Genomic DNA, 17275 nt, shown 5'->3' with positions numbered 1-17275 from the left:
AAAAATTAAACTTAAAATTAAACTTTAAATTAAACTTTAAATTAAACTTAAAATTAAACTTAAAATTAAACTTAAAATTAAACTTAAAATTAAACTTAAAATTAAACTTAAAATTAAACTTAAAATTAAACTTAAAATATAAATTTAAATTAAAAAACAAATCAACAATAGTCCTTCAAAGGGATAGTAACATAACCAGTTGATACTTTTAAAATTAAAAAAGAAAAATAACAACGTAAAAAAGCATAAGAAATACGCAGAAACAACGTTCAGGATGAGGAATTCAACATGGAATGTATAAAACTGACTGAAGTAAACGCGCTTAATTTTAATTATTTTCCCTTTTTTAAATGCTACTTTATGTTTTAGTATATGAGATTGACTTGTAAATTATTCGTTTTTCGACAAAAAAGGACTCTTATTTTTTTCACTTTTTTTTTTTTTTTTTCTTTTAAATTGTATTTAATAATAATGCATTTAAGAAAAAACAGAAAAAGGAATGAAAAAAAAAGAAAAGTATATATTTATGAATAAAAAACTACTTTTTATATCTCTATTTGCATAATTATAGCAGCAAAAATAATTATTTGAAAGTACGTAAATGTCGTACAAGTATTTTTATTTTTTTTTTTTAAATATTTATTAAATATGTAACACCTTTAACAACACTATTTGACAGGATCACACGTATATACATATATATAGTGTATATAATTAATGCCGTAAAATAATGTATAGTTAATCACATATAAAAAATGTACCGTTCTAGTAGTAGTATTTTAAACTGCGATAAGTTACCTTAACAGAATTTTTGCACAAAATGAACTCGTAAAACGATGTTTCTGATTTTTTTTTTTCTTTTATCATAGATAATAATTAACTTACACTTAAATAAAATAACATGTTATGGACAATATATATACTTATTTAATATATTTTTAAAGTTTTTTATAAGTAAAAAATTCTCAAACTTATACTTTATTTCGCTTCTCACTGTTCTTCCCATTTTTATGCCTATACAAAATATCTTGTTTTATTAGCTAGATATTTTTATTTATTTTATTTTTATTTTTTAAAGGAATTTAAATAAGATTCGCGTTACAATCCAAACTACGATAATTAAAAAATTAGGGGTTACAACATATAGGTGAAAAGACAAAGATGTCCTTGTATTCATTCCGCGTGCATTAAAACGTGAATATATAAATATGTATGTACATATATGTATGTGTATATATATAATATTTAAGTTTCAGCGGAACAGCTTTGAAATGAGCACAAAATAGCATATATCAAACATCGTACTGTGATTTTGGGAATGCCTGAGTATATATATATACATACATATACGTAAACATATACGTAAACATATACGTATACATATACGTATACATTTATGTACATATTATACATAAGTGCATGCATGTTAAAAATCGCCTTAAAACATACTTTGCAAATTACGTGTTAAAAGTATCTTAACTTTCAACGCTTCCCCCCCCCCCTTTCAACATTTGAGCTTTACGAAAGAGGCTATTGTTTATACACATACATACCTACCGTTGTTCGGTGTTTTTTCACTGGCGTACCTTGTTCATTTTTTAGTTTAAGCTTTTTCATATAATAAACTGAGCTCTGTTCATGTTGTACTTCAAACTATATTCGCATTTTATTTTAAGGGCTTATTCATTTTTTTAACTTTTAACTTCTTTTTCTCTATTCCCCCTTTCCACAAAAAGTTTTGCATACATATGCGCGAACGGATGGATAAATACATGCAAACATAAATGTGCATATATATATATATATAATATATATATATATATATATATATATTATATGTAAGTATTACATATGTACGTGTGTGTGTGTGTGCGCATTTTCTTCTTAATTCTACGATCGGCTCATTTTTTTCCCATTTTAGCTACGCCATCCTTGCATTATTCTTCCGCAGTGACTATTTTTTTTTTTGGATATGTTTATTTTTCCTTTTTTTTTTTTTTTTTTTTTTTCAGTTTTCATATTTTTTCAAAAAATGAACTAGTTGACTCATAGGCACCTAATTGCAAATAAGTCTACCTCATGTTATTGAAATAATTTTACTATTCTTATTTAAGCGTACAGCATGAGTACTACGCTTTATAAAGCGAATACATACATACTAACGTATTTACATATTTACTACGTACATATATACATACGCACATATGTACGTTTAAGGGCTATTCCCTACTGTACTTAATTATGTAAACTTAAACACTTCCTATATTTCTTTTTTTTTCTTTCTTCTTAGTACCCTCACACCCCCCCAAAAAAGCAGTTACATGATTTTTTTTTTTAACTATTTATTCATTACATAAATTATAAAATATTTGTATTATTTATTACGTATACTATCCATTACATATGCTATTAATTAGTTGTATTATTCATTAAATATTATACACTGAACAATATACTCTGCCCAGTTTATACTTAAAAAGTCAAAATTTTTTTGCTGTTCATTTTTTTTTTTTTTTTTCTTTTTTTGTTTATTTTAAAAAGTAAATACAGTACCTGCTATACTTGATACACATTTGTATTTCCATGACTTCCCATTTGCATGCTTGTTGTACACCGATTCTTAAAAATGAAAAATTTTGGCAAAACAATACTTTTGCTTCCGTTGATTTTCCTTTTTATGGAATGTACATGGAGCTTATATGCGGATGTCAAAGAGATACAAACAGTAGAAACAGTTGAAAAATTGGAAGAATTACTAAGTTTGAAGAAAATGTGCTTGGTTCAATTTTACGCTACTTGGTGCCGAGTCTCCAGAGGCTTTGCTAATGATTTTATTAGTATCGCAAAGACGGTAAAAGATGATATAACCATTTTAGCTGTAAAAAATGAAGAAATAGCAAATAAATATAAAATTGAAGTATATCCAAATATACACCTTTTTTTTGTAAAGGATAATAAAAAAGAAGTTGAAAAATTCGATGGAAATTACAAAATAAAAGATGTGGTTAGCTTTATATATGATAGTATAAAAAAATATCGTTTAAAAGAATTAAATATAGATATAAGTGAAAATAAGAGTTCATATAAAAAAAAAAAAAATCAAAATAAAAATGATGGTAAAGTAATTATATTAAATGATACTAATTTTGATAAGTCTATTTTACAAAATGATGATAATGTGTGGTTTGTCTTTTTTTATGCCCCTTGGTGTGGTCATAGTAAACCAATACATCCTATATTTGATGAACTTGCCAAAAAAGTTGCTCATTTAAAAAATGCAAGAATAGCAAAAATTGATGCAACAGTTGAACAAAGAACAGCACAAACTTATCAAATAAATGGATATCCATCTTTTAAATTATTTCCATCAGGAAATAAAACATTACATAGTGCCATCAATTATAATGAATCAAGGACTACAGAAGATCTTTATCAATTCTTTTTAAAATATTATAAAGAAAAAAAAGAAGTAATTCAATTGACATCTCAACAAGTTTTTGATGAATATTGTGAAAAAGATGTATGCCTTTTGGCTATATTACCAAATAAAGAAGATACAGAAGCTAGCTATTTTGATTCTTATATTAATATATTAACAAACGTTACTAAGGATATAAGTAATTTACCTGTTTCATTTTTGTGGACACAAGCAGGAGATCAGTTAGATATAGTACAAAAGTTAAATCTTACATTTGGTTTTCCTACTGTTATTGCTATTAGTTTTTCAAAAAATGTTTATTCCATTTTAAAAGGAAATTATTCTGAACAATCCATAAAAAATTTTATTACACAAATGATGATGGGCAAGTCTTCTGTGGACAATTTAGTTCCATTTACAGTAAAAAATGTCCCAAAGTTTTCACCTAATACTTTAAACGAAAATAATTTAGAACTGTGAAAAGCTTGAAAAGGATAGGAACAAAGCAATAGGTTTTATACTCATTCGAGTTCTAATGAAAAATTTTGCGGCCACCGGGTTGTACCCAGCATACGTTGCGTCTAGTTCGGTATATATGTATGTACGTACGTAGATAAGTACTAATGTTTATATATTTATGTGTATGTATGTATATGTGCACGTCAAGCTTTGTTTGTTCCCCTCCCCTCCACACTTAGCAATAAGTATAATTAATGTACCTCTTCTTTCTAAAATGCGCAGGTGCGTGATATTTTTTGCGCCCATTAACCGTATCTTTGTGTTTATTTATCTTTCCAGCCATCTAACTAGTTTTTGTACATGTTCCTTTTGTAGCTAAAGGAATTTCAGTTATTAGTCAAACGCGCTTTATATATATATATATATATATATATATAGATATATATATATATATAGATATAGATATATAGAAATATATGTGTATGTATGCATATATATGTGTGCGTATAATACATTTATGCACTATCGAACGATGGAATATACACATCTACATATACCTATTTTGTCCATCTGCATATGACATACGTGCGTCCATAACAGCTATATGTGAATGTGTATACGTACATACTTATATGCATGTACACGTATATACTTCTACTCATACGTACAATTATGAATAAAAAAGTTATCCCATTTTCACGGAGAAATATAGTTGAACGTTCAGGAACAAATGTTATGTCAGAAGATATAAACAACATACTGCACACTGAATAGACAGAATGAAAATATGATGATAAGTGAGACTAGCAATCATGTTTAAAAAATGTTAAAGTACGGCAATAAAATATTTGTGAGTGATAAACTTTTATCTGTGTATTCAATATACCTAATTAATTTTTATAATCCTCAATTTTCGTACTTTTTTTTTTTTTTTTTTTCACATATATAATAAATAGCTCTCTGTCAGGGTAAATTTAAATATACACACATATATTATATATATATACACACACATATATTATATATATATATATATATATATATATATATAAATATACAATATCTGTGAATAACTTTTCATATCATAAAATTGAAAAACAGTTTTATTTTAAAATGGGTAAATGACTTAATGAGCATTTTGAACTTTTTTTGATAGTTAAAAAATTTTTATTTTTATATAACACGTCGTTAATTTATTTCAGTGTATTTATGTTTCATGTTCAAAGGATGAAGCAAGGAAAAATAATATATATATAAATATGTACATACATATATAAATATATACCCATATATATATACGTATACACCCACATATATAAATGTGTACACATATACATATATGCATAATACATATATGTATAATACATATATGTATAATAAAAGCAAAGGCTCATAAAATAATACGTTCTGCGCTTGGCGAATTCCCTGCTTACAGTCACATGTGTGCTTATATAAAGATAACATATGCACGCATATATGCACATATATATGCAAATATATATGCAAATATACGTTGTCATACGCGTAAAAAAAAATGTAAAAAGCCTATCTAATTTTATACATTTAAAATAAAAAAAAATAAAATAAAATAATAAAGTACACATTTTTTTTTTTTTTTTTTTTTTGTAATGAGGTGAATTATTGTATTTTTCCTCTTTCTAGAATGAGTAAATATATACATATTTACATATAATTTACTTTATAGAATGCATCAAAAAAGAAATAAAAGAAAAAGAAAAAAGAATAATGCATACTTAATTCATACATAAAATAAATAGTAAAAAGGCTTCATCCCTTTTTGATAATAAAACATTTAATGTGCAATACTAAAACTATTCACATAGTTAAGTATAACATAATAAAACTTTTCCACGTTTTTGCGTTTTTAAAAGTCGATTAACTGGTTTGGAATTAGGCGAAATGTAGAAATATTTGCAGATGTTATGTATAAAAATGTATATATGTATGTACGTACGTATGGGCGTATACATGCAGGTATGCACGTGCATATACATGTACGTATGTATGCCCGTATGTATGTCCGTATGCATACATACACACCTGTGCTCGTCGAAGAAACTCATTTTTCAGTCTCTCTGCGAATGGTACATGTGTACCCTTGAATTTTAAATACGAAACATGCGAACATTTGCAGGGAAACAAAATTCGCATTACTACTTGTGTGCCCTACAAATGTTTAAAACGGTTCAAATTGATGTAAACTGGTTTATAACAGTTTATTTTATTTCTTTTTATTTTGTCTTGTTTTGTTTTATTTTGTCTTGTTTTGTTTTATTTTGTCTTGTTTTGTTTTATTTTATTTTATTATGTCTTGTTTTGTTTTATTTTGTTTTATTTTGTCTTGTTTTGTTTTATTTTGTCTTGTTTTGTTTTATTTTGTTTTATTTTGTCTTGTTTTGTTTTATTTTGTTTTATTTTGTTTTATTTTGTTTTATTTTGTCTTGTTTTGTTTTATTTTGTTTTATTTTGTCTTGTTCTGTTTTATTTTGTTTTATTTTATTTTTTCCTTTTCTTTTATTAATATGCACCGTGTATTCCCCCCCCCATCACACACACACTCCTGCTTCTTTTTCTTGTATACTTGAAAGTTTTATGCATTGTCTTTATTCTCCCCTGTTTTGGTTTCACTCTTTGGTTGTTCTTGTTGTGCACCCTGAGCAGCATTATTTTTATACATCTCTTGTGAAATAGCCCAAGATTTTTCTTGTAACTGTTTCGTAGCATCTTTGATTGCATCCAAATCTTCTGAAGATAATTTTTCTCGTAGGGTCGAAATTCTTTGTTTTAACTCATCCTTATCTGCATCTGATATTTTATCCTTGAAATCATCTATCTGTTTTTCTGAACTGTAAATTAGAGTTTCTGCTTCGTTTTTAGAATCGGTTAGATTTTTCTTGTGTTGATCTTTTTCTCTATTTAATTCAGCTTCTTGAACCATCTTTTCAATTTCTTCTTTACTCAAACCACCACTACTTTGAATAGTAATTTGTTGTTTTTTATTTGTCATTTTATCAATAGCGGATATGTTAATAATTGCATTAGCATCAACATCGAATGTAACTTCAATTTGTGGAACACCTCTAGGTGCAGGTGGAATACCAACTAAATCAAAAGAGCCTAACATTTTATTATCACTAGCCATTTCTCTTTCTCCTTGATAAACTTTAATACTAACTTGTGTTTGGTTATCGGCAGCTGTGGAAAATATTTGCGATTTCTTTGTTGGGATTGTTGTATTTCTATTAATTAATTTAGTAAATACACCACCTAAAGTTTCTATACCTAATGATAAAGGAATAACATCTAAAAGAAGTAAATCTTTTATTTCTCCTTTTAAAACACCTCCTTGTATAGCTGCACCTAAAGCAACTGCTTCATCTGGGTTCACACTTTTTGATGGGGAATTTTGAAAAATTTGTTTTACTGTTTCTGATACCTTTGGCATTCTTGTCATACCACCAACTAAGATTATTTCATTAATTTCATCCTTTTTAACATTTGCATCTTTAATACATTTCTCACAAGGATCAATAGTTCCATGTAATAAGTCATGACATAATTCTTCTAATTTAGCTCTAGTCAATTTAATTTGCAAATGTTTCGGTCCAGTCTGATTAGCAGTAATAAATGGTAAATTTATTTCAGTTTGTGTCTTACTTGATAATTCAATTTTAGCTGTTTCTGCTGCTTCTCTTAATCTTTGTAAAGCTAATTTATCATTTTTTAAATCAATATTTTCTTTTTTCTTAAATTCTGATATAAAATATTCTAAAATTCTTTGATCAAAATCTTCCCCTCCTAAGGATGTATTACCATTTGTTGCTTTTACTTCAAATACACCTCCTAAAATTTCTAAAATAGATATATCAAATGTACCACCTCCTAAGTCATATACTGCAATTACCTTTCCATCACTTTTTTCTAATCCAAATGCTAAAGCAGCTGCTGTTGGTTCGTTAATAATTCTTAATACATCTAAACCTGCAATTTTACCTGCATCTTTTGTTGCTTGTCTTTGAGAATCATTAAAATATGCTGGTACTGTAATAACAGCTTGATGCACTTTTCTTCCTAAATAATTTTCTGCAGTTTCTTTCATTTTTTCTAATACACAAGCACCTATTTGACTCGGTGAATATTTTTTCCCGTGTGCTTCTATCCACGCATCTCCATTTGGCGCTCTAACAATTTTGTAAGGCAAATTCTTTTGTTCTTTTTTTGTTGCATCTTCATCAAATTTTCTACCTATAAATCTTTTTGTTGCATATACGGTATTTTCTGGATTTGTTATTGCTTGCCTTTTTGCAATAATTCCAACTAATCTTTGATTATCATTTGTAAAAGCTACTACTGACGGTGTTGTTCTAAAACCTTCTGAATTCTCAATAACTTTTCCTTGTTTTCCTTCCATAATTGCAACACAACTATTCGTAGTACCTAAGTCGATACCTATTATATCTCCGGACGCTCTATTAAAATTTACCTTGCTCGTACATAATTGACGACTTTTATCTTTTAATAAATTATTCTTTACACATTTTTCTAAAATATTCATAACATTTTTCTTATTAAACGATGCCATTTTTTTCGATTTTCTAAAAAGGAAAGGAACATATAAAAAAAAAAAAAAATAAATAAATAAATAAACGCACAATATATATGGAGCAACTGCAGTATTATGCAATTTTGAAATAATTTTTATTTTTAAAAAATAGATAATTTTTTTCTCATAATACGGTACAAACAAGTTACATATATGTTATGAACAAAAAGGCAATCAAATATGACTCATGCGTAATCGTATATACAAACGTGAGCATATATATATATATATAGTGGAGTTGTGTAAAATTATGTATGGTTCTGGATAACATTTTTAAAAAATTAACGCTCTGTTTCTACGTAACAGCACATATTTTCATTAAAAAAATTTATCTCATAAATTATGTTGTACACAAGGGAATGCTATACATATACGTACGTAAAACTTTGTATTCCTTATATCTTTACCAATGTGCAAATATTTTCTCGCGAAACACGTATTATCAAAATAAACGGTATGCAATTTTATTTCATGTAGGCATGCACATATTGCATGTTCATAAAAGCACTTCATAATTCACATAGATGCTTAATAATATAAACTTACCAGTGAGCTATTCTATGATATACAAATAAATAAATATATATATATATGTGTGTCAATTAGAAATCGGTTAAAGCTTAAGTTAAAGCGTTTGGTTCTTAAAGCTTTGCTTTGTTCAAATAACACAGGATCTCCAAGTTTTATGCTAATTTTTTTTTTTTTAATTTAAGATCTACTACAAGATGAGGATTTGCTATTATTACGGTTGTTCTTCCAGTATACTGTAGATGTATTTACTTATTCGTTTACTCGTTTATTTGTTTATATATTGTTTTTTTGTTTGTTTTTTTATTTGTTTTTTTTAATATGAATGTATTTTTCGGGCTCAGGCAAAAGAAGAAAAAACGATGAGGTTTACATAAATATGTAGAAATATGTATACATATGTTGCTTTCAAAAATATATTTAAAGGATACTTAAAAAGAAGATTAACATTTTTTTTATTATTTTTTCCGCAATATACGCATTATAAAAAAAAAAAAAAGATTTTCGTGTTGCTATTATACGTTTGAAAAATATGTGTTTTTACTTGTGATATAAAAGCTAAAATTTTGTAAAAAAAAGCATAAAAGTACTCTACAAAATTAAAAAGATTGATTTAAATATGTTTGAATGTGTATTATTTAAATTAAAAATAAAGATATATATGAAAAATAAATGAAAAAAATATGTTAAATATTGCAGTTCCTTGAACCTTTTCTTCACTAATGTAAAAAGGCTAACCACATACATGAATAAGTATATATACGTACGTTTTATTAAGTAAAACATACAATATATCACACGTACATATATACATATAGATATATACGTAATGCACATAAAAGCTTTTTGTACATATACTTGTTTATTTTTTTTTTCTCCTTATTAAAATTAAAAAAAAAAAAAAAAAAAAAAGAATTTGGGCATATGCAAATTGAACGTTATTTTTTGACAAAATATTTTATTATGTATGCTATCATAATTTGTTCTCATAAATAACAATCACTGAAACATTATTTTTAAAAAAAAGTATTATTATTTCGTGTATAAAACAACATCATATAAGTTATTTTCTTATTTCCTTTTTCATATTTGCATTTTCTTTGTTTTGTCATATAATTTTTTTTTTTTTTGTATTTTTTTTATTTATTTAGATAAAAGCTTAATTGCAAAAAGGAAGTCAATTAAACAAAGCTCACAAATTGCACAGCATGCAATTATATTGTTATGGCCCCATCTATATGTGTGATTTATTGTGCGTGAATATATGTATGCAAAGAGTAAAAAAAAAAAAATATATATATATATGTATATATATATTTATGTATATATATATATAGATATAGATATAGATAGATAGATAAATATATACATATATGTATTTATATATATATATAAATATATACAAATATATATATATATAAATAAATACAAATATATATATATATATAAATATATACAAATATATATATATATATAAATATATACATATATTTATTACTGCACGAATATAAATTTTGTATGGGTAAAAAAATAAGAGGTAAGAAAAATCACAAAAAAAAAAAAAAATTATATAAAAATGATTAAATGAAAAAATACAGCTGTTTTTACTTCAAAAAAGAAGGAAGAAAAAACACAAGAGAAAAAATAATTAACAAATGAGCAAGATTTCAGCTGTACATTGATAATATATATATGTGTATGTATATATTATAATATAGAACTCTAGAAATTAATGTAAACTTCTTATACCAATTTTAGCCCCATCCTGTTTCTTCTTATATCCATGTTATGAGGGAGTAGAAAATTTGCTTGTCTCATATAAATTAAAAAAAGAATACAACGTATATTCGATGTACATAAATACGAATGCACGAAATATACTATACTTGACAAAATTCATTTTTAAAATTAAATGTACACGTACATAGAAAATGTTCAGCTTATCATAACGTCTTTATGTTGGCACCCTTTTTATAGTTATTTTTATATATATGTACGTTTATATATATGTACGTTTATATATATATATATATATATATTTAAATGTTTATTTATTTATTTTTATTATTTTATTTTTTTTCTTGCCTGTTCATAATTTTAATTTTTACAACATTATTAAGCCAGCTATTCCTTTTTCGTAACCTTGCATATATATGAACAAGTATGCATTTTGCATACTTTTAAACTTCGCAGTTTTAATTATAATATAAAAAAAATTACTATTTATAATTTACAAATATACGAAGTAAATAAAGGCGCATAAAAATGAAAATATGGACAAATGTTTTACTTATATTAAATATAAACTATTTTTTATAAGAAATATGTTTTTATAATTATTGAAGGTTTACGAAATTGTGTCTTTATTGTATGTGGAGATCCTAATGGTTCTGTTCTTGATTTATTCTTTACATAAAATAGACAACAGTTATTTTTAACGTTACAAAATTAATGAGTTATTTTTTTGTATTATGTATACATATATTATATATACATATAAAAGAAAAATCTTCAATGAATGTTTAAAGAATTGTATGATTTTCAAAATTGATGATTTCAATAATGTGTGGGTAGTTAAAGAAAGTAAAAAATATTACGTACAAAATGATTCTGCAAAAATTTAATTAAAAAAGAAAAAAACATCATAGAGAAAAAAAAAAAAAAACATAAGATATAAAACGTAAGACGTGAAATTAGTTAAGTTTTTTGTAACTTATATAACGTACAATGGGTAGAATAATATATATTACGTAAATTTTTAAAGGGTATCGTTAAAATTAAAAAGAAAAGGAAAGAGAAAAAAAAAGAAAGAAGGGATGAAAAAATATACGAGAAAAAAAAAAAAAAAAGCATACAAAATAATGTAATTGCGCAGATTTTAAAAATGGAAAACAAGAGGATATCATTTTAATGTACATATAGCACACCCATTTGTCGAATAATAAACTGAAAAAATTAACAAAAAGTCAAAAAGGTAAAAACTAAGTCGATGATGAACTGTTAATATATATACATATATATATATATATATATATATATATATATATATATATATATATATATTAAGCGTGCGCGATGTTTTTAAATAAGAAAGCGTCTTCCTGCTTTTAACAAAAAAAAAAAAAAAAATAATAAAATAAAATACAGTAGATTTAAGTGCAGTAAAATTAAACTCAGTAAAATAAAATTAAGCAAAATAAAGTACGGAAAAATAATGTATAACAAAATAACGTGCGGAAAAATAATGTATAACAAAATAACGTGCGGCAAAATAAACAAGCGCATACATTGCACTCAGAAAAAGTCGAACATGCCATTTCCTCGCCACTACACAGTTATATCCTTTGTAAATGAACAAAGAACGTTTTTCCGAATAGTTCCAGATTCATATTGTTTTTCATAATTTTATTCATCTTATCATAAAATGTATCTACATAATCCAGTGTTCTCTTTTTGCTATTATTAAAAGTAACCTCTTTTTGCAAAATAATTTTCATGTTTCTTGTTACTTGAACTTTATATTTTTCATTTATCAATTTTATTTTAAATTTTTTGTAAGATATTTCACAAATTTTGACAACCCCAGTTTTGCTCTTAACCAAATTATAATCTGTATCATTTATCACGTCTGATAAAATTAAATAATGAACATTTTTATTTTTATTATCTAAAGAAAGCATTAGACCAAACTTTATTATTTCATCATCTACTGGAACTATTTCTTGATAGCCATATTTCGAAGTAGCAAGGATTACTTTAAAATAAATTATGGAATCATGGTAGTAGGATAATGGTAAATATTCTAAGTCTGCATCTGAAAAATATGAAACGTAAAAGTTGAAATCAATACCATATATATTTGAATTTTTATATTTGGAATGATATAAGGTAAAAATTCTTAATTTTTGAAAAAAAATATATTCTTCTTCATATTTTTTAACAAAAAAATTATTTAAAAAATTATGTTCATATGGGTTTTCTAAAAATTGTTTCAAATGAGCTTTTTTTAAATCATCCACAATTTTAAATTTTGGCAATTTGAATACTTCGTCTTTAAAGATTCCTAAATAAACAAACACTATTTTTTCATTTATAAGTTCTTTTTTAATATTATCTCGAACGTATTTTTTCATACACGTATAATAATCCTTCGAACTGCATGTTTCTACTTCATTTAATTGCAAATTTAACGTTTCAAAATAAGGATAAATAAATGTTTCTACATGTACACCTTTTGATTTTATAATTATATAATCATTTCCATAAAATGCATCATAAAAAAAATTTTTGTCTTTATTTTTTTCTTTGTTTTCTTTATATATTCGCAAAACATTTAAAATATATTCAATATCTGGTAAGGCATAAAAAATATTTTCTTTAATTTTTTTTATCGAATCTTCATAATTCAAGTTACTGAAATTGGTGAATATTTTTTCCATTTCCTCTTTGTCTACCTCATATATGTCAATATCTTCAACTTCCTTTTTATTTGCTCGCTTGTTTTTATGTTTATTCCACATATTGTATAGGTTATTAATAAAAGGTATCCTCCATAGGTATTTTAGAGTTCCGCTTTGAAATATGGACATGCTGCTCGTAGTTTTTTCGTTAGAGCCGCATCCGCATTTTTCTGCATCATTATTTTCATATGCACAATCATTATCATCTGCATCGTTTTCTTCATTATCGTCTTCACAATTCAGTTCATTATCGTCTTCACTACTCTGTTCATTATCGTCTTCACTACTCTGTTCATTATCGTCTTCACTACTCTGTTCATTATCGTCTTCACTACTCTGTTCATTATCGTCTTCACTACTCTGTTCATTATCGTCTTCACTACTCTGTTCATTATCGTCTTCACTACTCTGTTCATTATCGTCTTCACTACTCTGTTCATTATCGTCTTCACTACTCTGTTCATTATCGTTTTCACTGCTCTCTTCATTATCGTTTTCACTGCTCTCTTCATTATCGTCTACATTATTTCGTTCACCATCGCCTCCACTACTCTGTTCATCATCTTGCTCGTTATACTGCTCACTATCCTTATTATTTTCGAATTTGTCTTTATTCTTAGATTCTCCTTTTTTGTCCTCATCATGGATGTTTTTTCCTTGGTTATTGCTTTTACTTTCAGTCCCATTTTTTGCCTCACTTTTAATCTCATTTTTTGCCTCATTTTTGACCTCATTTTTTGCCTCACTTTTAATCTCATTTTTTGCCTCATTTTTGACCTCATTTTTTGCCTCATTTTTGACCTCATTTTCGACTCTATTGTTGGAGATATTTTCGCTAGAATTCTCAGTCTCTTTTGCACCATCTTCCGCTTCCTTTTCCACGCCCTCTGTTACATCAGCTCCCACTTCACCCCCTAACTCTTCACCCAATTCGCCAATTAACTCGCTTCCTAACTCGCTCTCCAATTCGCTTTCTAACTCGCCGCCTAACTCATCACTTAACTCGGAATTTAACCCCGCATTCAATTCAACACCTAATTCTGAACCCAGTTGTGGCTTTTCATTTCTTTCCTTCGAGTCGTGCTGCCTGTCGGAAGGTGCTTTGTCTCCCCTGTCGGTGGCAAGTGAAGAGTCCCTATAACTATCACTCACATGTATGGTAAAATTTTTTTCAAAAGAATAAATATATTTATTGAAATTAAAAATGGCGTTTCTTAAAAGTGTCCTAACACTTTGTATGTATCTTTTAATAGTTGGTTTAAAAAAATAATAATCATTAATTGTGTCATCAATACTTTTTTCCATTTTGCTTGTATACAATTTTACTTCCTCATTCAGATTACTATAAGAAATTTTACTTTTAGCATCCTCAAATTCTTTTTCTTTAATCCAATTATTATCTTCTCCTTGTTCATCTGGATGAAATATTTCATTTACAATATTTTCAATTTTTTGTCTGTCTACATGTTTGAGATCATTTTGTTCATTGGTAATTGAGTTTAGTAAATTTTCATATTTAGATGTTTCCATAAAATCTAAATGAACAAAATTAAAATTATTTGTTGATTTTGTATCAATATTAATTTTACAAGGTTTGATTTTTTTTTTTTCTTGATCAAAATTAAAATTCATATATTCTTCATTATATATAAAAAATATATTAACATCTTTGGAATATTTATTATTAAGAAAATGAATAATGGACATAATTGTTTTACTTGGATTTTGAAAAGATAAATATTTGCTCATATTAACAAAAGCGATTTTATTTTTTTCTAATTTTTCTTTTGAATTATCAATAAGTTCATTAATATCATCAAGGTTAAAATCAACATTTGATTTCAATATTTTTAGTTTTTTTACATAATTATAATTTTCGTAACTTACCCATTCATTAAATTCGTTTACTTTTTTATTAATTATATTGTCTATTTTTTCATTGGTTTTATTCATATCTGAAATCATGTAAAAAATACTCAAAATAATTTTCTTATGCATCTTTGATAAAACTCGAGCATTCTTTTCTATATATTTTTCTAATTTTTTTTGATAATTTTTTGTTTGCTTGTAAAGATATATATATTCAACTAAAGCACCTTTTATAATACAATTTAAATCATTTCCATACTGTATAACCATATCATAAAAACTTAAACTTTTATTTGCATGTTTCAAATTATACGACATTTCTTCAAAGTATTTAATAATAGGTAATGTTTTACCTGACTTCTTTGTCATTGCTTTTGTTAATGAACTCTTTGAATTTTTAATTTCATCAAATGTTCGTAAAATTTTATCATTCAAATCATCTTTTCTCTTTAATAATTTTTCTATTTCGAATGTATAGTATCTTAATTCATTTATTTCTTTACTAAAACGAGAATAGAACTTGTGATTCACGTTTTTAAAAATGTTTGTCATATGATCTTTATTCAAGTATTCGTAGCACTTGTCGCTTGTAACTTCCTTTAGGCCTAATGAAGGGAGGGACGTTAAGGGTTAGGTAAAAAAAAAAAAAAAAAAATAGAAGAGCTATGGAATGCAAAGAAGCAGGAAAAATAGGAACATTCTGTTGTATCATGATCGCATATGTGTAACAGGGACGCAGAGGCACACGATTAATGCAAAACTTTCATAAATGCACATGCACAAACACAAAAGAAAACGAAAACACAAATACAAACATTCACATACACACTCTCACTCACAGGCGCAACAACAATGAAGCAAGTATAGTGAAATTACAGTAGTCCGTAAAGGAGGTGTACATAAAGTTATAATTATGCTGATCAAAATTATACTTCTTAAACTGTAGATTTTTTATTTCATGGTTTTCTTCTTCAATTTTAAAATCATCAACGCTGTTCTTAAAAATATTTTCAAATATTCCCATAACATCATTTACACTGAAATTGTAATTTAGTATATCTATTAAACTTTTATTTAAAAGATTTTCCGAATTCTTTGACGTCAAATCGTCTGATTTACAAAGGAACAAAAGGGAGCACATCACGAGAGCTACAATTATGCTCATTTTGTTCAAAAAATTGAGGAGAAAAGAACAAAAAAAAAAAGGGCAGCCGTAAAAAGATTAGCTGTAGCAATAACAATAGCAGTAGCAGCAGCTACAGCAATTGCGAATGATAAACGACGTGCGAACCGTCAATTTGTGTTCAATATATCAAAATTTTCTCAAATTTTGGGGTTTCTTTTCCTTTTTGTCTCGCTCGCATTTTATTCTTACATTTTGCGTCCTCATTTTATTTTTCTTCTATGAATCAAAAAATCATTTTTTAAAAAAAAAAAAAAAAAACAATCTAATAAATTAAAAGAAAAAAAAAAGTAAAGTAGTAATAAACCGTTAAGTACTAAACATTCGTCGCATTTCTTTAGGCAGAAAAATAAACTATTCACTATTAAATGGTTCAACTATTTTAAAAATAATATTTGACTTGATCTGAGAAATTGGTTATATTGTATACGTGTGTCCCTATTACAGAAAAACATTCAAAAATGTTAAGGGAATAAAAAATATGCAAAGCTCAATAATTTTAGCACTCCTTCCACCTTCTAACCTTTACGGAGTGTTTCTTATTCATTATTATAAATATACGGCCTAAGTAAATTTTAAAAAAGCACAAATTAAAAAACTTAATATTGGATCTGTTTTTACATATACACATTTATATACGTATATATATATATATATATATATATATATATATATATTATATTATGAGTATTGCTCATACAAGGCATGTACATATGGCACGTGCATACACGAGA

General features: G+C 25.9%; 3 protein-coding genes across 3 annotated transcripts; 1 reads left to right on the top strand and 2 right to left on the bottom strand.

Annotated features, from left to right (window-relative positions):
• Nucleotides 1-2626: 2626 nt before the first annotated feature.
• On the top strand, nt 2627-3898 carry MKS88_002940 (protein disulfide-isomerase; the record flags this gene model as incomplete). Its single annotated transcript, XM_067215993.1, has 1 exon — nt 2627-3898. One exon carries the CDS (start codon nt 2627-2629, stop codon nt 3896-3898), a length of 1272 nt encoding a protein of 423 aa, XP_067073516.1.
• Nucleotides 3899-6488: 2590 nt separating this feature from the next.
• MKS88_002939 (heat shock protein 70) lies at nt 6489-8480 on the bottom strand (the record flags this gene model as incomplete). Its single annotated transcript, XM_067215992.1, has 1 exon — nt 6489-8480. One exon carries the CDS (start codon nt 8478-8480, stop codon nt 6489-6491), a length of 1992 nt encoding a protein of 663 aa, XP_067073515.1.
• A 3884-nt stretch (nt 8481-12364) lies between these two features.
• MKS88_002938 (uncharacterized protein) lies at nt 12365-16523 on the bottom strand (the record flags this gene model as incomplete). The annotated part of the gene is made up of 2 exons (XM_067215991.1): nt 12365-15963; nt 16235-16523. The coding sequence occupies 2 exons, from the start codon at nt 16521-16523 to the stop codon at nt 12365-12367; spliced, it is 3888 nt and encodes a 1295-aa protein (XP_067073514.1).
• Between the last annotated feature and the right edge of the window lie 752 nt (nt 16524-17275).

This window comes from Plasmodium brasilianum, chromosome 9 (genome assembly GCF_023973825.1).
Source record: "Plasmodium brasilianum strain Bolivian I chromosome 9, whole genome shotgun sequence".
Lineage (NCBI taxonomy): Eukaryota > Apicomplexa > Aconoidasida > Haemosporida > Plasmodiidae > Plasmodium > Plasmodium brasilianum.
Note: the sequence above shows the minus strand (reverse complement) of the source record. Positions and strands in the feature narration are given on the sequence as shown.